This window comes from Linepithema humile, chromosome 7, assembly GCF_040581485.1.
Source record: "Linepithema humile isolate Giens D197 chromosome 7, Lhum_UNIL_v1.0, whole genome shotgun sequence".
NCBI lineage: Eukaryota > Metazoa > Arthropoda > Insecta > Hymenoptera > Formicidae > Linepithema > Linepithema humile.
This window is the reverse complement of record NC_090134.1, coordinates 15411941-15434634: the sequence shown is the minus strand read 5'-3', so window position 1 is coordinate 15434634 and position 22694 is coordinate 15411941. Positions and strand designations below refer to the sequence as shown.

Here is a 22694-nt window from a genome sequence, read left to right as displayed (position 1 = left end):
TACAAGCTTTGTCTCTTATTCTTTAATACATTCAACTTGTTTTATAGTGGCTTCCGTGCAAAAAATCAATTTTAATTGACCGACAAAATCGAGGAGATAAAGGTCTTAGATTTTTCCATATGATAATTGTTGCATTCGTAACTTTATTTTCAAATATGAGTTGAAGTGGGACAAGTGAAGTGAAAAAAATATTTGCATCTGATTTGCTTCCGTCATCATCGCTGAATTTTTGTTTATATATACTTTGGTCAGAGCTACCATCACAACCCCACTTGCAAATCAAATTCAAATTATTAAGGTTTTCAGAACTCAAGCTCTTAATGACATCCATTTGAGTCCATAAAATTCTTCCAACTGTAAGATCCAACAAAGCTTGTAATTTTACTTCTGCACTGCATTCAGTTATAGTAATGCTTAATTTATCAGGATCAAGAGACACGGTAGTGTCTCGCGCCAAGTTCACGCGCAGCGCAAGACCGACCGTGTATCTTTACGCGAGACGGAAGGTTCAGATGAGCCGAGATTATCGGATCTCAATAACGGTTGGGCCGATTGAGTTGGTAATAGGCTCAATCGAAAGCGCATACCCAAATTACATAAGATAAATATGCTTGTTTTTGCTCTGTGTGCTTTATAAATCAAGATATATGCATCCAAAGTCGAGAAATCTAAAAAATCATTATTTTTCTCAAATGTCGCGTAAAATGTACGCTAAAATGTAACACATGTCTTATTGGTCAGCGTCGTCAGCACGCAACCAATCAGAACGCACTCAACTCAGATTTCTAATATGGCGGCGCTCAGACCTGTCAGCTCGCAGCTTTGATGATATTAATTAACGTTGATATAATTAATATCGGTCGTAAAATGTATATATAACGTGTTGTGGAGACGAATAAAGATAGTGTATATCAAAATAATAGTATTATTTATGAAAAAAATTTTTTTCGATCTTAAAGTGCAGAAGTGTAGCAAGACATGTTGACAACACTCTCAGTATTCTGTGGTTAGTGGACAGACAGAACAGAATGAAATTGACTGGAAATGATAAATATTATTAGAACTAATTTAGTATACATAGAACAGAAATATTAAAATTTGATATTTAATTTTATTTATTTTGGACAAATCATACACTAAAGTCTCGAATCATGTGCTTTTTTGACAGAAAGTATGATAAAATTAAAATTTATACAATCCCAGATAGGAAAATGTATGCATTTTGAGATCATATTGTACTCATATATCTCACAAACATGAAGACAAGAATAGACACAGATGCGGGCTCATATGCTGCTCAGAACGCAGACATGTCATGATATCCATAAAAGTGCACAAAAGAATGACATATGAGTACATGCATGAGGTTCAAGCTAATATTGCATTTTGTATGTCATATGTAGTTCAGAACATGACGACAATGTATATTCACATTTATTGTGATTTATGAGTTTATTTTACGATTATGTTTTTTTGATATTTAGGTTAGATTAGGTTAAGTTATAATAAAATTAGATGTTTTCTTTTCGTTATTGAATATTAAATATATTCTATTTATTTTAATTGTACACTCAATGGGCTTGTTCGTTTTAGCTACACTGGGGCTGCTCTGGATCTGCTCTACACAGGATAATACAGGACAGATAAATAGTTTGTTCTGTATTATCTTGTTTAGAGCAGACCCAAAGCTGCCCCAGTGCAGCTAAAACGAACAAGCCCAATATAAGCGCATTAGAGCGATATAAGCACGTTTATGACAGAAATATTTATAAAACTGTCGAGTCCCACTCACTGCCGAGGACACATGTCACACTTTTAATTTCTCTTTACACAATTTTGATGGGCCGTTCAAGATGGTCCATGGCTTCACATATATGTATATAATAAGACTAACTACAAAAAATGTAGGAACCGTAGTATCAGAGGATGCGTTTCTTAAATCATAACCACGTTCGGAGAGCGTTTGTATATTAATTGTTCTTATCAACGCTTCTCTTTTTATGTACTAAATTATTTTTGTTGTCTATTTTACACTGAAGATGGCTACATTCCTTGGCCGAAACGTATGTAACAATTTTTAATAAAATAAACTTTTGAGCAACTCGATCCGGCTCCTGCTCTATTAGCTTGATGTCAACACGATCATGATTTTAATAAAGAACAGCAATATCCTAATATAATTTGTATTTTTATATTATTAATTATTATTAATATATATTAATCATTGAAAATTTTGTAATATTTATTAAAATATTATTTCATATTTAAAAATGTAAACACATAAAACACATTTTATCATGCAAAATGGGTCACGGAAATCATGCGCTTGAATTCTATAACAATGACGAAAATATTGAATGTACAAATAACACATAATAATTAATTATTGCAATCAGTTTGTGATTATCATGAGTTGACAATTTAACATCAATATGTGAGCTCACATTTTTCCTCATGTGCACGTTAACTTGTGCTCATGATATGTATTATCATAATATGATTACAAGATATACATAATTTTGTGGTAAATATCTGAAGATCATGACGTGATGAGATCTGATCATCAGGCATTGCTATCTGGGATCATACTAATTATCACTATGCCTTATGTGACAACTGTTTAGAGACTTTAGTGTATGATTTGTCTAAAATAAATAAAATTAAATAACTCAAAGTTTAATATTTCTGTTCTATGTATACTAAGTTAGTTCCAACAATATTTATAATTTCCAGTCAATTTTATTACAATCAAAACAAAACAGTGTTTTACCTTTCAAGAAAATTGTTGTATATATTAAATAAAAAAAACTGTCGTATATATATTATTAAAAAAAAAAGAAATATCTATCAAAAAATTACCTTTTTTAAAAAAAGGTAAAAAAAAGGCGCCAAGTACACGTTCTTGTCACAACTAAAACAAAACAGTATTGTTTTACTTTTCAAAAAAATTGTCGTATATATTAAACCAGTGCTCGGAATTAGTCTGAACATTTCAGCCGATTTCCGTGGTATACGCCTCCTTTCCTCTCCTTACCGCGCGCGCCGCAGCCGCTAGGGCCAGCGCCGCCGAGCGTTAGGAGCGGCACTATCTGATTAGGTTCTATGAGTAGGTTCTTCTCCCTATTTATTAAAATTTAAAAAAATTTATTAAAATTTATTAAAAATAAATTTTTTTTTTAATTTATTAAGTGGAAATATTTCAATAGATTTCTACGTCACCCATAAAGTACTAATACTGACACGTTTTTCAAAAAGTGGTTTCTATCTACATTATTGCATCAATTGTTCATTCTCATAAAAGGCCAAGAAAATCTAATTAAGAAAATCTCTTTTATATATATTTTTTTTTAAATTAAGAATTTATTTTTATCTTTAGTGAAATAGGTCTACGGGGGAAACCACTTAAAAAAAAACGCGTCAGCATTAGTATCTCATGGGTGACGTGGAAATCTATTGAAATATTTCCACTTAATAAATTTAAAAATAAAAAATTTATTTTTAATAAATTTTAATACTTTTTTTAAATTTTAATAAATAGGGAGAAGAACCCACTCATAATCAGATAGTGTCGCTCCTAACGCTCGGCGGCGCTGGCCCTAGCGGCTGCGGCGCGCGCGGTAAGGAGAGGAAAGGAGGTGTATACCACGGAAATCGGCTGAAATGTTCAGACTAATTCCGAGCACTGTATTAAACCTTTCAAAAAAACCTGTCATATACAGGGTGTCCCAAAAATTTTGACACAGCGGCCGTATGCCGGTAGAGCAGACCAAACTGAACCGAAAAGTCCTCTACCATTTTACAATTTTCACAAGGATTAAAGAGATATTAATTATTAAAGATTACCGAATGCGAACGCACGGCTGAGATACGACCGCCTACAGACTACGGTCGCTAGGCGCGCGGCGTGCGGTAAGCGGCGAGCGACAAGCGGCGAGCGACAAGCGGCGAGCGGGGAGCGGCGAGCGGGGAGCGGCGAGCGGCGCGTCTCGCTAGACGTTGTTCTAAATAATTATTTTCTATTTTATAATTGAAATAAAATCTAATGACACAAAAAATGTGCAAAATCTTTGTGCATGCGTACACGTATGAAAAACGAACGGTTTATGATAAACTATCACGCGTCGAAAAATAATTTCTCTTTCTTTTAACAATGCGCTATCGTTTCCACACTACCTTGCGATAGATAATACGTTACAAAAGGAATCTTGTGTATATTTTACTGATTAATATACGTTAAAAATATTGTGAATATACAACGTTGATAACAATATCTTTACAAAAATTTACGAGTTGTTTGTCTTTTAGTAATTGCAATTACATATGCTGATAATAGAGCTGTAATCTGTTTATGCGTAAAATGTGATGTACAATTTTTTAGTACGCCTAAATTATGCATCAAACGATGCATTCCAGGATCTTCATAAATTAAAAGAATTGTTTTTTATCATGAATACGACAATGCACCTAATTGACAATTCCATGATTATGCACGAGATACTTTGTTTTTCAAAACTGCTGCATAATAAATTTGACGTATCATGCGATGTTGCGCACGCCTAGGAAATTTCTTTTGTAAATCCATGTTGCGGCACGTGCGCTTTTTTCTGCAAATCTGTACACAATTATATCACAATATTCTTGTAAAGTAAATCTCATTGTTAAGAATCACTACACTGAGAGAAAAAATAACTTAATATTAAAAATTATTTACTCGGTGGGTGCTATTAGCATATTTATTTAAATTGCTTAAATAATTACATTACTTAAGCAAAAATATCTAATTTTAAGTAAAAATTAATATTTACAAAACTTTAAGTTTTTAATTTAAATAAATATGCTAATAGCACCCACCGAGTAAATAATTGTTAATATTAAGTTATTTTTTCTCTCAGTGTAGTGATTCCTAACAATGAGATTTACTTTACAAGAATATTGTGATATAATTGTGTACAGATTTGCAGAAAAAAGCGCACGTGCCGCAACATGGATTTACAAAAGAAATTTCCTAGGCGTGCGTAACATCGCATGATACGTCAAATTTATTATGCAGCAGTTTTAAAAAACAAAGTATCTCGTGCATAATCATGGAATTGTCAATTAGGTGCATTGTCGTATTCATGATAAAAAACAATTCTTTTAATTTATGAAGATCCTGGAATGCATCGTTTGATGCATAATTTAGGCGTACTAAAAAATTGTATATCACATTTTACGCATAAACAGATTACAGCTCTATTATCAGCATATGTAATTGCAATTACTAAAAGACAAACAACTCGTAAATTTTTGTAAAGATATTGTTATCAACGTTGTATATTCACAATATTTTTAACGTATATTAATCAGTAAAATATACACAAGATTCCTTTTGTAATGTATTATCTACCGCAAGGTAGTGTGGAAACGATAGCGCATTGTTAAAAGAAAGAGAAATTATTTTTCGACGCGTGATAGTTTATCATAAACCGTTCGTTTTTCATACGTGTACGCATGCACAAAGATTTTGCACATTTTTTGTGTCATTAGATTTTATTTCAATTATAAAATAGAAAATAATTATTTAGAACAACGTCTAGCGAGACGCGCCGCTCGCCGCTCCCCGCTCGCCGCTTGTCGCTCGCCGCTTGTCGCTCGCCGCTTACCGCACGCCGCACGCCGCGCGCCTAGCGACCGTAGTCTGTAGGCGGTCGTATCTCAGCCGTGCGTTCGCATTCGGTAATCTTTAATAATTAATATCTCTTTAACTCTTGTGAAAATTGTAAAATGGTAGAGGACTTTTCGGTTCAGTCTGGTCTGCTCTACCGGCATACGGCCGCTGTGTCAAAATTTTTGGGACACCCTGTATAATTAATTATATTATATACTATATTTTATCATATTTTACATATATTATACTATATATACTATATATATTATTAGATATACTATATATATTATAAAAAAATTTAAAAAATATTTAAAAAATAAAAATATTTATTAAAAAACGCAAAAAAACTTGGCGCTGCTACAGTAAACTACATGTTAATTTCATTACTTTGAGGTGTAGCAGCGCCAAGTTTTTTTGCGTTTTTTAATAAATATTTTTATTTTTAAAATATTTTTTTTATTTTTTTATAATATATATACCCATACAGCACAGAACATTGCAATTACATTGCAGCAATGTTACAATCTTGCAAGTTGCAATGTAATATTGTTGAGACATTATTGCAACCTGTAATTGTAATATTTCATGAGAATGTGACAGCAACATTCCAATAACAATGTAATAGCAATATTCGGTAATCGCTAGTTCGTTCGTTCACCGCTATGCGACGCGCGTTGCAAAATCTATCTCGTATTTAAGTTTTAGTCATGATGATTATATGAAACTTGCAAAGAGTGGCTAGTAAGATTAAAGACATAGTAATTATTTTTATCAGTTTAATTTTTCTGATACGACCTCAACACAAGGAATTCAGATATTGAACTGATTGTTCAAAAATTGAACAGATAAATGTCCGAATAAATAAAAATATATGCAACATTATTCTAAGATTGCAATAACAATGCATTATTGCAAATTCATTACATTGCAATATTACTGTAATATTTCGTTACAATCTTCCTAAAAGCGGACATTTTAACGTTGCTGCAATCCCACAGCAATGATGCAACAACATTTTGCAGTGAATTTGCAATATTGCAGCATTGCGATGAAAGATTGATGCAATGTGTATGCAATCTTTGTGTGCTGTATGGGTAGTATATCTAATAATATATATAGTATATATAGTATAATATATGTAAAATATGATAAAATATAGTATATAATATTGTAGGAGTAGGATTTGAATCGCCCTCTAGCTACCGAAAATCTTACTCCCTACTCCTTGTCTCACCGTGAGAGACCGGCGATACCGAGAATTCGGACGACGATTCCGAGCAGTCGAAATCGAGACATTGTACAAATAAGAAGCTAAAATAAAGAATTGATCGAAGCACGGTATAGTTTCTTGACGCCTGTCTGTTAAAGGAAATAGAGAATTGATAAATCGGAGAAGCCTCATCGTAAATAGGCAACCTGACAGATTGTGAATCGGAATCGACTCGCGAGTTGAATATTCGTAAAAGACGCCCTACAATATAATTAATTATATATACGACAGCTTTATGTACAAGAGTTTTATAGAAGAGTTTTATAGAAATAGTGTACAAGTTTTTTCATAGTTCTTTAGTCCCACTTGGTGCCATTTCCTGATATCATATTTTTTTGTAAAAAGTATTGTTTAAGATCAATATAAATGCAAGATCTTCGTAAATAAACGCCAATAGTTTAAATGAAGAAAACCGCTACGACATAAAGCTCCGCTACACAAGCTAAGCGATCACTCGAAATTCGGCGTCTCGACAACCGCCGCAAACTCTAATGCGCAAGTCGCGACGCCGAATTTCGTCGCTCGATGAGATCGATCGCCGTCGATCGCGAGAGATCGTTTTGAAAGCTTCACTTGTTCTTAAACAGTCGAAACGTTCAGATTATTAATTCCTTCTAAAAACGCATCTGAAAATCTTGAGACTAAATTGTCGAACCGCTCTCCGCGATTTCACGAATCCGAGTGCGAATTAACGTCAATTACTTTCGTTGGAATTTGTTCATTTAATTGTTAAAATTTGTGTTAATTAAATGTTATTGCCTGGTTTACTAAAAAATAGACAGTTGCTTTATTTCTCCGTAAGTTCGAACACCAGACATTTTATCTTCAACTCGCTCGTGTTTATAAGCTTTGTTTTTCGACTGTGCTTTGATCGGCTGAATAATATTTTCTGGCCTTGCTGCTACGTATGAGAAACGGTCGCACGAGTTGAACGATTTGTCGAGATAATAATTCGCATAAAGACTTTCAGCTTCAATTCAAAAAAGGGATTCCACCCGCGACTCCGTTTGCTGCGCGTTTTTCGTGAAAAACGGTTCCGGTAATCTGTGTCTGCATCGCCGCTAGCATACGCGCGAATTCGACACGAACATTTTGGTCCTTCGAGCCGGATCGTAGCGACGGATCGCGAATTGGAAAATTCAAAAGTAGCACCCTTTCTGGTGCAGTTTCATCTTGATAAATTCTCGTTCAGCATGGCCGAAATCTTAACAAAACAGAGGCAGGTGTTACGCTCGCTTGATCGCTCATTAGACAATTTTAAAAAAATCGGCAAAGGCAATCTAAGTGCAGCGCGAGTACGGAATCGAATAAGCGCGTTGAAAGACTGTTGGGCCGAAATTCAAGCCGGTCATCTCGAGCTAGTGACTCGACTTACGAAGCAGGAGCAAGCCGCTTGCAGTTACTTCTCGGAGAATCTATACGACCACGCTGAGGACACATATCACGCAACCTCCGACTTTATGGCCGAATGTCTGGAAGAATTGGAACCTCCGGTGAGCCCGAACCAATCTATTATAAATAGTAGTGTGCACCATGGCTACACGTCGTCGGTTGCTCTTCAACATTTGCCTCCCATCAAATTGCCGCCCTTTGACGGAAAATTCGAGGAGTGGGAGAGCTTTCGCGATCGTTTCACCGCGTTAATCATTGACAATCACGATCTCACGAATTTTACGCGGATGCATTATTTAACATCAAGTCTCAGAGGCCACGCCCTCGATTGCGTGAAGTGTTTAGCTGTGACCGAAAACAATTTCACAGTAGCGTGGAATTTGCTAAAATCACGTTACGAGAGCGCGCGCCGTTTATTGAATGTGCATCTGAGCACGCTGTTGAATTTGAGCAGCGTAACTCGCGAGTCCGTGTCGGATCTCCAGTCCCTACGCGACAGGGTCGGGGTCGCTGTAGCAGCATTGAAAAATTTAAAACGGTCTCCGGAACAATTGTGGAACGACATGCTTGTGTGTATCGTTTCGCAAAGGCTCGATCCTGTTACACGAAAGGCGTGGAATCTAAAGTTCTGTACTGAAGACCTTCCGTCCTTCGAAGATCTTAAAACGTTCCTTGACACACGCATCCGCGCGTTAGAAGATCTCAAGCTTCCAGCCGTCAACGCGGATAAGGCAACCAAAGCATCATCTGCAAAAATTAATAGCGCCAACGCAACTACAGCTCTGCATGCTCCATGTTCCTTGTGTAACGCGAATCACAATTTACAATCCTGTTCAACATTTATAAATAAGAATCCGAGCGAACGTCGCGAAATAGTCAAAGCCGAAAATCGTTGCACGAACTGCTTAAGCAAGCGACATAATTACTACGCATGTACAAGTAAATTCACGTGCCGACATTGCAAACGTAAGCATCATTCCATGCTGCACGAAAGCTCGGATTCTTCATCAAAAAGTGCTGAAAGCGCGGCGCAGCAACAGCCAGCAAGCTCTGCCGAGACAGCTGTCTCAGAAGTAAAATCTTTGTTTGTTTCCACTAAAAAACAGACCCGACAAACGATCTTGTTGGCAACTGCTTGGCTGAACGTTGCCGCGCCGTCCGGTCGCACGATTTGCGTTCGAGCATTGCTCGATCAAGGGTCCGAAATGACCTTCATTACTGAGCGTCTCGCTCAGCAATTAAAGTTGAAGCGAATTCGTATGCCGATTTCAATATCCGCGATCGGAGGTGTAAGTGCCGGAACGCATCGCCACACCGCACAAATACTTATTTCGCCGCGAAATGCATTGACTCCGGTTTTCTCCACGACCGCACTCATTCTAAAAACATTAACGGCATACTCGCCACCTCGCGCAGCACAAGATTCAGTCTCAATTCCTTTCAAAAATCTTACGTTGGCGGATGACAATCCTTTCAGCTCTCATCCCATCGACATCCTCATCGGTGCAGATCTCTATGGGGAAACTCTGCTCGATGGAATCCAAAAATCCACGTCCGGAGAGCCGGTCGCTCAAAATACCGCGTTCGGTTGGATTATCTCCGGGTCGATCGTTCTTTCGAACTCTCCCATGAACACGTCCTCAGTTAACACGACATGTCAGAAAGCACTAAAGGTTAACGCAAATCATTGCTGCAATTCCGACTCTCTCGAGTACGAATTGCGCAAATTCTGGGAGATCGAAGAGATGCCTCACAAAAAAATATTAAGTCCCGAAGACGAACGTTGCGAGACTCATTTCCGGAATACGCACTCGCGAGATTCCACCGGAAGATACGTAGTGCGTCTTCCATTCAAACACGGTCCTCCAATTGACATTGGAGACTCTCGCGCTATAGCTGAGAAATCACTGCGCAATTTAATTCGAAGACTCGACGCTCATCCCGCGCAGGCACGCGAATATTCAGATTTTCTCTCAGAGTACGAACTCCTCGGGCACATGCAGGTCGCTCCGAAATCGTTCTCGCACAAAGGGCAATGCATTTATATTCCACACCATTCCGTCATCCGGGATAGTAGCACAACGACACGCTTACGCGTTGTCTTCGACGCTTCGAGAGCAACTTCAAACGGATCGTCTCTAAACGATCATCTCTTAGCAGGCCCGAAGCTCCAATCAGAACTTCCGGCCGTTATAATGCAATGGCGACAGTTCAAATACGTCTTCACTGCCGATATCACAAAAATGTATCGGCAAATCCGCGTTGATCCTCGCGACATGGACTATCAGAGAATTCTATGGCAGTCCGCCTCAGCACACGTCACAGAATTTCAATTACTCACGGTCACATACGGAACAGCCTGTGCACCATTCTTAGCTCTTCGTGTTCTCAAACAACTGGTGCAGGACGAAGGTCAGAAGTTTCCTCTCGCAGTTCCCGTGTTGACGAATCAGACTTATGTCGACGACGTACTCTTCGGCGAACACGACGTAACACGCATTCGTCAAGTACGCGAACAGTTGATTCGACTCTTGCGATGCGGCGGTTTCGAATTACGAAAATGGGCAAGCAACTCGCAGGATCTTCTAGCCGAGATCAACCCGGAGGATCACGGTCTCGCTTGCACAAAACCTCTCGACGAGAGCGAAACGCTCAAAGTGCTCGGCGTCGGTTGGAATCCCGTGCTCGACGTGTTCCAATTCCAATCGACATTAAAGGACCATCCGCCAGATACCAAACGCTCGATACTTGCGATCATTGCAAAAATTTTCGATCCCCTTGGTTGGGTGACACCTGCAACTATCATCGCAAAGGTTTTCATGCAAACTCTATGGCGCCTTAAATTGGAGTGGGACCAAAAGATTCCACCATCACAATTAACTACATGGCACCAAATTCATTCAAATCTTAGGTTGCTCAACGAATTCCGAGTGCCCCGTTGGACAGGGTGCGGTCCACACGTCGTCAAGCAAGAATTGCACGGCTTTGCCGATGCTTCGCTCGTTGCATACGCCGCAGTTGTTTACCTCAAGGTCACTTCATCTGACGGAAACTCAACAATATCGCTCATAGCCGGAAAATCTAGAGTAGCTCCATTAAAGCCCTTAAGCATTCCGCGTTTAGAACTGTCTGCCGCCGTTCTTCTATCACGGCTAATGAAATTCGTACAAGAATCAATCTCAGCAAATACTACTCAATGCTACTGTTGGACGGACTCCACAATCGTATTAGCGTGGATTCGTCAACATCCATCTCGGTGGAAAACATTTGTTGCAAACCGCGTCACCGAAATTCTTGCAAATCTCCCTCATCTCACTTGGCGTCATGTATCAACCGACGATAATCCAGCTGATTGCGCGTCTCGCGGATTGCTCGCACAAGATTTAATCAATCATCACTTATGGTGGTCAGGCCCACCATGGCTAAAACGCTCTTCCGAATTTTGGCCGATTGAGAATAGCACAGTGTCTCACGAAACGGAGCTCGAAGTGCGAACTACATGCGCAACGGTCGCAATGAACGATCGCGAATGGGATCTAGCGAAAAAATATTCATCCTGGCCTAAATTGATCCGCGTTACAGCTTATATATATAAATTTTTAAATAAATGTAAACGCAGGAAGCACGATCAACCGCAAGGGTCTGAAGTTCCTGCCGCAGTATCCGCTGACGAGTATCGCAGCGCTAAACTTTATTGGATCCGCTATATCCAACAAGCCTTATTTTCCACGGAAATCCAAGCGCTCACTCATAAAAGATCGCTCAACCATAAAAGTCCAATCCGTTCCTTTAATCCATTCATTGATCAGGACAATGTGTTACGAGTGGGAGGCCGATTGCAAAATTCGCCTCTCCCATTCAACAGGAAGCATCCGATTCTACTCGCGTCACATCCGCTTGTCCATCTCATTATTAAAAATGCGCACGTGCGATCCTTGCATGCTGGATTACAACTAACCTTAAATGTATTAAGACAGGAATTTTGGATCCTACGCAGTCGAAGTATGACCAAAGCCATCATTCATCGATGCGTTCCGTGCGCTCGCGAAAAGGCAGCTGTTCCGTCACAGTTAATGGGAAATCTTCCCGCGATCCGAGTCACAAAACCAGAGCGCAGCTTCCTGCATTGTGGCGTTGATTATGCCGGTCCGATCCAAATTCGCACAAGTAGCGGTCGCGGAATCAAGACTCAAAAGGCATATATCGCCTTATTCATTTGCCTTAATTCACGAGCGATTCATCTTGAGCTCGTTAGTAATTACTCGACCGACGCATTTCTCGATGCGTATTTACGATTCTGCTCTCGTAGAGGATTACCGGAGTCAATGTATTCCGATAACGGAACTACATTCTTAGGCGCTGACAGAGAGCTCGCGTCCGCATATCGGGCCGCTCTCACCGAGAGCAATTTTCAAAATAAAATCGCGACTGACAGTGTAAGCTGGAATTTTATTCCCCCATCTGCGCCGCATTTCGGCGGACTGTGGGAGGCTGGTGTAAAAAGTGTGAAACATCATCTCCGCCGCCTAGTCAAAAACGAGACGCTCACATTCGAGGAATTCACGACGCTTCTTTGTCGAATAGAGGCGTGCTTGAATTCGCGACCTATTGCGCCGCTAAGCGACCATCTCGACGATTACGAACCCTTGACTCCGGGCCATTTCCTAATCGGTTCTGCTATCACAACGACTCCTGAACCATCGTTGCTCAATCTGAAGGAAAGTCGGTTGTCACGATGGCAACGCGTGCGATTAATGACCGAAAAATTCTGGAAACTCTGGCAAAACGAATATGTCAACACACTCCAGCAACGAGTCAAATGGAAGCGCAAACAAGAAATAATAAAGGTCGGTCAGATGGTTCTCTTGCGCAAGCCAGATTTGCCTCCCTGCAAATGGGAGCTCGGGCGCATTACGCAATTACACTCTGGTTCAGATGCATTACCTCGCGTCGTGTCAATAAAAACAGCGTCGTCCGAATTCAAGCGCCCAATCACAAAATTATGTTTATTACCTCTCGATAGCGAGCCAACGAACACTCCAAAAAAAAAAAAAAAAAAAAAAAAAAAAAACCCCACGCCAAGAAACTCACAAGAATTTATCATCGAATTTGATTCTGTGTTTACTCGAATTTCACCAGTCATCAATTTCGCATTCGCGACGGTATTACGGCTGGAGCTTCGTTGTCGAGCGTTTTCACTAGTTCGAGAGTTCGATCATATTTTGGAATTGCCATTCCAAGGCGGGCGGTATGTTTAAGATCAATATAAATGCAAGATCTTCGTAAATAAACGCCAATAGTTTAAATGAAGAAAACCGCTACGACATAAAGCTCCGCTACACAAGCTAAGCGATCACTCGAAATTCGGCGTCTCGACAACCGCCGCAAACTCTAATGCGCAAGTCGCGACGCCGAATTTCGTCGCTCGATGAGATCGATCGCCGTCGATCGCGAGAGATCGTTTTGAAAGCTTCACTTGTTCTTAAACAGTCGAAACGTTCAGATTATTAATTCCTTCTAAAAACGCATCTGAAAATCTTGAGACTAAATTGTCGAACCGCTCTCCGCGATTTCACGAATCCGAGTGCGAATTAACGTCAATTACTTTCGTTGGAATTTGTTCATTTAATTGTTAAAATTTGTGTTAATTAAATGTTATTGCCTGGTTTACTAAAAAATAGACAGTTGCTTTATTTCTCCGTAAGTTCGAACACCAGACATTTTATCTTCAACTCGCTCGTGTTTATAAGCTTTGTTTTTCGACTGTGCTTTGATCGGCTGAATAATATTTTCTGGCCTTGCTGCTACGTATGAGAAACGGTCGCACGAGTTGAACGATTTGTCGAGATAATAATTCGCATAAAGACTTTCAGCTTCAATTCAAAAAAGGGATTCCACCCGCGACTCCGTTTGCTGCGCGTTTTTCGTGAAAAACGGTTCCGGTAATCTGTGTCTGCATCGCCGCTAGCATACGCGCGAATTCGACACGAACAAGTATATAGGATAGCTTTTTTTGAAAATTTTAATAAAATTTAAAAATTTTAATTTTTTAAAATTTTTGACAGGTTTTTTGAAAGGTTTAATATATACGACAATTTTTTTGAAAAGTAAAACAATACTGTTTTGTTTTAGTTGTGACAAGAACGTGTACTTGGCGCCTTTTTTTTACCTTTTTTTAAAAAAGGTAATTTTTTGATATGATTGTTATGATTTTCATGGGTTTGTCTTCCCTCGTAACTTCACAGATCGTCATCACATATTCTCCGGTTTCTTCTCCTCGTTCACATATTCTGCACAGTTTTTGGTCTTTTTCCATTTAGTATCTGCTCGTTTTCCATTCATTTCCTGTTCTGAATTTTGTTGTTGTCTTAAACCTTTTGGTTTTTCCTTTCTCTTGTAAGCATTTCCTCTTGAATTCATCTGTCATATTCTTTTGCATATTCTGATTTTCGTAAAATTTCTTTTCTTGTTTTATCATTTCTTTTTCATTTTCCTTTCTCCATTCTTTAACAACATTCTTTCCTGTATCGTCCATTGCTTCTATCTTTCATCTGTCATCTTCCAGTCTTTGCATATAATTCTTTTCTGCGCCATTTATAGTATTGGACCAGCCGTTTCTATCCATTTCTCATTTGCACTCTTTGATATGATATCTCCTTCTTCATTTTTTTTTCATATTTCAGCACTCTTACTAAGGCACTAGATATGTAGGTATTCTCATCCGCCATTTTGGTTCCTACTAGATGGAGAATTATAGCGTATATAGTATAGTATAGCGTACATGTGTAACACGTCAATTATTAAAAATGATTCAGGACTTTTTTCGACTCATTTTTTGGCAAGGAATAACGCTATGTACTTAGTGGGCAGTCTTTAAGTGTCACCCTGTATACGCTATAATTCTCCATCTAATAGGAACCAAAATGGCGGATGAGAATACCTACATATCTAGTGCCTTACTCTTACTCCTGTTTCCAAGCTTATTTTTTTCTGTCTTTGTTTCTTCTCTTATTAGGTATCCCGGCGTACATTTGCCCAGTCCTAGCGCTCCTCTGATATATCTTTCTTGCACTGCTTCTACCTCTATCCTCTCTTGATATCCCCATACTTCTACTCCATACATCATAATACTTTTTACAATCACTATTTACCATCAACATTAATATTCTTCTTTCATAGTCTTCTTCAAAAATGAAGGTAAAGTTGAAGTACCGGAAGAATTCGCGGAAGTGCGTGGATGATAAAAAATTTTAAACATAGAACTTCGCATATTGGCATTGGACTTCTTTTACCGCAGAAACTCGATTGCGTGATAAAGGGTATTGTACAATTTTCATATTAATATTTACATATATCAGATTATTGCTTTGAAACAAAAAAGTTTGAACTATCTTATCTACAATTCGAATAGTCTATGAGGTAATTCATTGCGATGATTTACTCTCTTTCTTAGCTAAATAAAAATTAATATTGTAAGAAATTTAACATGGGCATATAAACAGATGAAATAACCATGAGAAAATATGTACGTTGTAACGCAATTTCATCAATTTTGCATGACTCATGATTTTTTGTTCACGTGTATTAAAATTAAAGTTTAAGTATTAAGCAGCTGCATTTAAAAATTGTCATTTCTCATCGTACGCACTGTGCGCTACGATGAGTGATCGTGCAAGAATATATGTATATTGAGGTCAGCAATAGAAATAATTAATAGTGAAACGGAAATTGCACATTGCATACTTTTTGTAAGAATAGAGAAAATTATGAAGTGACTTCAGAGGTGACAGTGTTCTATACGTATGTTCTTGCTTTTCTCAGCAAATTCCGGATGTTCCTTCATCATCACCCAACCCATATTTGAATAAAAAAAGCCGTGCTTGGCATTGAGAGGATTCACATTGGTATCGCAATACTTGTGATGCATACGATGGTTTTTTGCTCATTTGCATATAGTATTCTGTAAGAAAATTCAAAAAAGATTGTAAGTAAAGTCCTATCTATACTTTCAAATTACACATTATATATTGTTACGTCCTGTACGGACCTTTCCCTTGCACAAGTTTCTCATGACCAGTCGGGAAAATTCAAAGAAACGTTCCGAGAATATTATTTTAATGATTTAAGATCTCGAATGTACCATAATAATCTTTTAGGCCTTCAATCGAAAATTTGTCGAGATAAGACACGCGACCGCGATAGTAGACTTTGAATTTTCGCCGACAGAAAAGCCGACGGAACGATATACATGTCATTCGAGCAATCCATCTATTAATCTTCAAACAACCTTTTTTATCTTATTTTTATTAACAACCCCTCGGAAGGAATGTCTCCCTTCCAAAACCCAAAATTTCGAGTATAAAAGGAAGACACCCACCCGTGAAAGCAGCAGTTAGGCAGTTGAGCAGTTAGGCAGTTGAGCAGTTAAGCAGTTAATATAGTTCTCTCAACATCTCTGAATCCAGCTCAATCGAATCTTAGTTCATACCTTAAAATATTAGAAAAACCGATTGTATCTCAAAGTGCTTGTATATCAATAATTATAGTAAACGTGTTTGTTAAACAATATTTCGACTAAAACCATTTCTCACACATTCAACCTACCCCCGCCTTATTTCTAATTGTTTCTTCAGATCAGCACTCAGTATCGATATTTTCGGTGCGGACCACCGCACGTGGTATCGATTTCTGTATCCCCGCGTATCGTGGTGCGGCCCACCGCACGCTTTACGCCTGGAATTTCTAGACTAACATAAAATTCCTTTCTTATCCCGAAATCCAAAACTCGTCGCGGAGGAGTGAAGTACCGCGCGCGGCAATTGCTTCTCCAACATATTAAACCAACCTCCGAGCAATATTCATTATACATCGACGTGAATACGGACCACTGAACGACCCAAGAAGATCCAGATATATTTCCAGGATATCCAAGTAGTAAGTCAAAACCTTCATAATTAAATTAGTTGTAAGGCCTCTCTCTCTCAAAGATCTCTCTCTTTCAAAGACCTCTCCTTTTGAAAATTTGCACGAGGTTCCGCCCTTGGTAAAAGGAGTTAATTCTCTTGACCAGAAAAGGGAACCACGAACGATTGGTTGAGGCCTCTAACAGTGTAATATCGATCATTACGATCGTTGACCTGTTCTCAGCCAAAGAAAATCGTTTGGCTCCCCAAGGAACACGTTGTAGTCAAAATGACATCATTTTGACATCAAAACTGCTAGTTTTGATGTAGTTTTGATGTCAAAATGATGTCATTTTGACTACAATGTGTTCCTTGGGTCGCGCGGTCGCCTCCTCTCATACCGACCAGCGAGCAAACACCATAAAATACTTTATGGTTGCGTCCGCCCGTATGCCTGATTCTACCCCTTTCCCTCCAGGTTAGGACGTAACAATATAATGCAAGCAGAGTCGTTCAAATTATTAACAAAATTGATTAAGAAATTAAAATTACCCGTGCACACGCACTGAAGCATACCCAAGGAACACATTGTAGTCAAAATGACATCATTTTGACATCAAAACTGCTAGTTTTGATGTAGTTTTGATGTCAAAATGATGTCATTTTGACTACAACGTGTTCCTTGGGTACTTATCAAAAGCAAAATAGTAACTTTGCTTTATAGCATTTATGAATCCAAAGTCGATGTGCGCCAGCAGACACGCTAAAATTGGATATAATGAACATACCGATTACTTAACAATATATAAAAATATATTTCTTAAATGTTCTATAAACATCTATAGATAACAATAATGTAGAGATCTAAAAGGTAAAACTTAAAAAAATTTTAACAATTTGAGAAGATTTCGAATAATTTGTAACAATAATTATTTTTGGTAAAAATTTATCTAGTGAAGGAAATATTACAACTTTTTATTATAAAAAATAAAAATTTCTTAAATTTCTATCTATATGCTGAAATTTCTGAGACGGGTATACTTACTCCACAATGATAGTTTTCCACCAAGAGACACAAGCGACACAAAAGTATTATTCTCTCTGTTGCTCATTGAATATCGAACAAAGACAGAGTGATACTTGTGTCGATTTGTGTCAACTTGTGTCCTTTGCTGGAAAACAACCAATGTAGTCATAAGATTTTTTTATGTAGTTGAAAGTGAACCATAAATACCAATGGCGTGCAACACAACAACTTGCAGAACAATGTACCATACTAAATTCGTTTCAAAATCGAAAAGAGCTGATTTTATTTTTTCGAATTTTTTATCGGTAGCGTCATTATCAGTGTCAACGATTTTTACAGGATTCATATCGTTGTTTAGTGCTTTTTCAGTTTTTTTTATTTTTGTGCTGGTATTGCATGCGGAAACTGACAATGTATTGGCATCCATTTTACTGACAAATGTCAGGAAATTATTCTGAAAAAGAAATCAAAATACATGATTATAGCACTTACATTTCAAATACGACAAAATGGACAAAACGCGATAATACACAAATCAATCTCATTTTTTTTTAATAGAAAGGAAAAAAGACACTGCGTATTCTATCTGCAACAGCTTTTCCGATTATATCTTGTAGTTTTAAATATACGCAACTGTAAATCATATATATTGTGAATATTCTTTAATAGAAAATAATGATAAATTGTACAAAGAAAGGTTGAGAAAATCAAGTACAAAAAATTCATTATTATTTAATTTACGTTTATTTAATATTGTTATGTTATTTAATATAATTATGTTAATTTAATATTGTTAATTTATCAAACTTATAAAATTTAGTAGTAAAATTTATCAAAATTTATCAAACTTAATAGGATGTTGACAAAAAAAAGTTTCCGAATTTGGCAATTTCGTCATTATTATTAAATAATTAATAAGTAAATAAAAAAAAATATATATGAGTCATTCTTTGTCAACTGGACCGCCTCCCCCCCCCCCCTCCTTCCCAGAACAGTTTTTGTCATAAAATATTCTACCAGAACTCAAAATGTAAGTATAAATATAAACTTTATAATGCTGTTGGGCGATTTTTAAAATTCAAAATGATTGATTCAAGATGGCGACTAAAAGTAATAAAAATTACATGAAAGTTTTAAAACTTTGTTGCATAAATGTTTGTATTAGACCGATTTTTTTAAACATTGTACTCGGGGATTTTTTGGGTTGCTTTATGCATTATGAATCTAAAGTCAGATTTTCAAAATTCAAAATGGCCGATTTAATACGGCGGACCAAAAATTAGAATATTTTTTAATTTTTAAGAAAATAAGTAAGCGGGGATTTTTTGGGTCGCTGATTACGAATCTAAAATCAGATTTTTAAAATTCAAAATGGCCGATTTAATATGGCGAACCAAAAATTAAAAAATTTGTAAATTTTTAAGAAAATAAGTAAGCGGGGGTTTTTGGGTCGCTGATTACGAATCTAAAGTCAAATTTTCAAAATTTAAAATAGCCGATTTAATATGGCGGGCCAAATATTGAAAAATTTTAATATTGAAAAACTGCACAAAAATTAGAAAAATGAACATTATATCATTTAAATATTTGTCAGTATATTATTTGGGGGTAATTACGAGGGCCGTCTGAAAAGTTTTGAGCCTCAATACGAAGATGGCATTACTCGTCAAAACCATTTTGGTATTACAATTGTACATGCTATGAAAGATAACTGTGAAAATTGTAAACATTTTATACGCTCAGTTATTGTTTGACGGTCATTTGTGCCAGTCGATGTCAGTATTTTCGTAAAAATGAAAAAAAAACGAATATTGTGCCGTAATTAAATTCTTGCATTTGAAAGGTAATACGCCTACGGAAATTAAAGCCGAGTTAGACGCTGTTTACGGGGACTCTGCCCCATCATTTGCCACCGTAAAAAGATGGGCAGCTGAATTTAAACGTGGTCGTACCAGCTTGGCTGATGATGAGCGTTCGGGACGACCAACAACTGCGACCACCACCGATAACATCGAAAAAGTTCACCAAATGGTACTGGACGACCGTCGAATTAAGGTTAGAAAAATAGCAGAGACTGTGGGCATATCGAAAGAACGTGTTTGTCATATATTGACTGAAGAATTAGACATGCATAAGCTAACCGCGCGTTGGGTGCCGCGCTTGCTCATTGTGGACCAAAAACGCATTTGAATGAACATTTCCAAGGCCCTGTTGGAGCGGTTTAAGCGAAACGAGTTAGATTTTTTGCGCCGATTAATAACTGACGACGAAACTTGGATTCACCATTTCACTCCTGAGACGAAGGAACAATCAAACAGTGGACTGCGAAGAGTGAACCTGCTCCGAAGAAAACAAAGACGGTTTCATCGGCCGGGAAGGTGATGGTGACTGTTTTTTGGGATAGTCATGGAATTGTGTTCATTGACTATCTTGAAAAAGGTAAAACAATAACGGGGGTGTACTATGCATCATTACTTGACAAGCTGAAGGCAGAAATTGCGAAAAAACGGTCGCATTTAAAAAAGAAGAAAGTGCTGCTCCATCAAGATAACGCACCGTCTCACACTTCGACGGTTGCCATGACAAAAATTCACGAATCACGGTTCGAATTGATTGACCATCCACCATATTCACCAGATCTGGCTTCCAGCGACTTTTTCCTGTTTCCTAAGCTCAAAATTTGGCTCGGAGGACAGAGATTTTCATCGAACGAGGAGGTCATTGCATCCGTAGAAGCTTATTTTGCAGAGCAAGACGCCAACTATTATTTAAATGGGTTAAAGAGTGGGAGCATCGCTGGAAAAAGTGTATCGACTTAAAAGGAGATTATGTTGAGAAATAAAACTGAATTTGATCGAAAAAATACTTGTTTCTATGTTAGGCTCAAAACTTTTCAGACGACCCTCCTATAAGAGCAAAACAAATCAGTCATAAATAAAAAAAAATTTTGTTTTTTTCTATGTTTTTATTTATGTTTCGAATACATTGCTTTTGGTCAGTCAGTGTACAAAAATTCAAATCCATCCAGAGCATTCGAATATCATTTTATAAGTATTTTTTTTGTGGCAATACCGTAAATAAATGATTTTTTTGTATTTCTAGAATTGGTACCCTGATGGAAATATTTTGCTAAAAGTACTATGAAATCAATGAAAAATAAAATAAATTTTTTGAAAAATTACTGAATATATTTCAAAACGAATCATAATTTTCGTATGAAAATTTAATGTAATACTGTGAAATATAAGGAAAGTTAAAATATAATGCTGAAATGTAATAAAAAAGTTTTGAAATATTAAACATTATGAAATTTACTGAATTAAACTGAAAACTGTGTTACTTTTTAATGAAAAATTGCTGAAATATTTATAAAATTAATTTGTGAAATTATTGAAAAATTTTGCGATATTCTGCTGATTTTCATGAAAAATTTACAAAAAATATCGATTTATATAATAAATTTTTATAAATTACTTTAAAGATTACTTATTTCTTTAATTTACTGATGCTTATCGAAATTTTGCTTTGTACAATTTGCTAGGTATTTGGAGTAGGGAAAATTATTAAACTGTCGTTGAAAATTACTGCTATATCGAAAATCTGATTCTTTCATTATATTTGTAAAGAAATTCATAAAATTGTTTATTTGTACATAATATAAAGTATAAATACGCGAAATATTGTAATTTTATAATTACAAAGAAAGTTTTTATTTTATCTTAAAAGTAATTTTTTTTATAAAGTTACGTTATCAAGTTTGTAATGAAGAAGAAATAATAAATAAATATACAAAAAAAAATATACTTATGTATACATTCCTAGTCAATACCGAGCATTAATTATATCACATCTATGTTATAATTTCGTAGTCAACAATGCAAATGCAATATAACACATGGCATATATTGCATTTACACTGTTGAGTACGAAATTATAACATAGATGTAATGTAACAAATGTTTGGTGTTGACTGAGTTACTACAGTGAATTTTTTTCTCTCTCATTGTATGCATTTTAATGAACTACAATGAACAGTGCTGAATAACTTTTTTCTGAAACTGAATACATAATTAAATTTTATTAAAAATACTTTAATACAAACAAAAAAAAAAGATTTTTCACTGAATTTTTACTGAAATATTGATGAAATGATAATGAAATGGGGTCAATTGAGAGAGATTTTTAATATACAGGATATCCCATTTTAAATTACGCACCTGAATATCTCGTCAGGGGAGCCACCAATCCGAAAATAACCCTTACAAAAGTTGTTGGGTTCGGAGGGGGACATCCGATGATGACATTGGTTTAACCTAGGGTGTACATGCCAAGGTCATATGGAGGTCAACTTTGTTTTTTTAAATGGAACACACTATTTTTGATTCCAAAATCTAATAGCTGGTGTCAAGAGCTTTTCAAAACACTATAATAAAGTTATTTCTCATTAAGTACTTT

General features: G+C 36.8%; 1 protein-coding gene across 1 annotated transcript; it reads left to right on the top strand.

Annotated features, from left to right (window-relative positions):
* The first annotated feature begins 8110 nt into the window (after positions 1-8110).
* On the top strand, positions 8111-21058 carry LOC105675635 (uncharacterized). The gene is made up of 3 exons (XM_067359605.1): positions 8111-13238; positions 20083-20294; positions 20558-21058. The coding sequence occupies exons 1-3, from the start codon at positions 8111-8113 to the stop codon at positions 21056-21058; spliced, it is 5841 nt and encodes a 1946-aa protein (XP_067215706.1).
* The last annotated feature ends 1636 nt before the right edge of the window (positions 21059-22694 follow it).

Excerpts from the sequence above, each read along its gene's own strand:
- LOC105675635 (XM_067359605.1), top strand. The coding sequence starts at position 8,111 with ATGGCCGAAATCTTAACAAAACAGAGGCAGGTGTTACGCTCGCTTGAT. Across the intron at positions 13,239-20,082 it reads CATTACGCAATTACACTCTG|GTAATACGCCTACGGAAATT; the intron begins GTTCAGATGCAT and ends TGCATTTGAAAG. Across the intron at positions 20,295-20,557 it reads TGGACGACCGTCGAATTAAG|TGGACTGCGAAGAGTGAACC; the intron begins GTTAGAAAAATA and ends ACAATCAAACAG.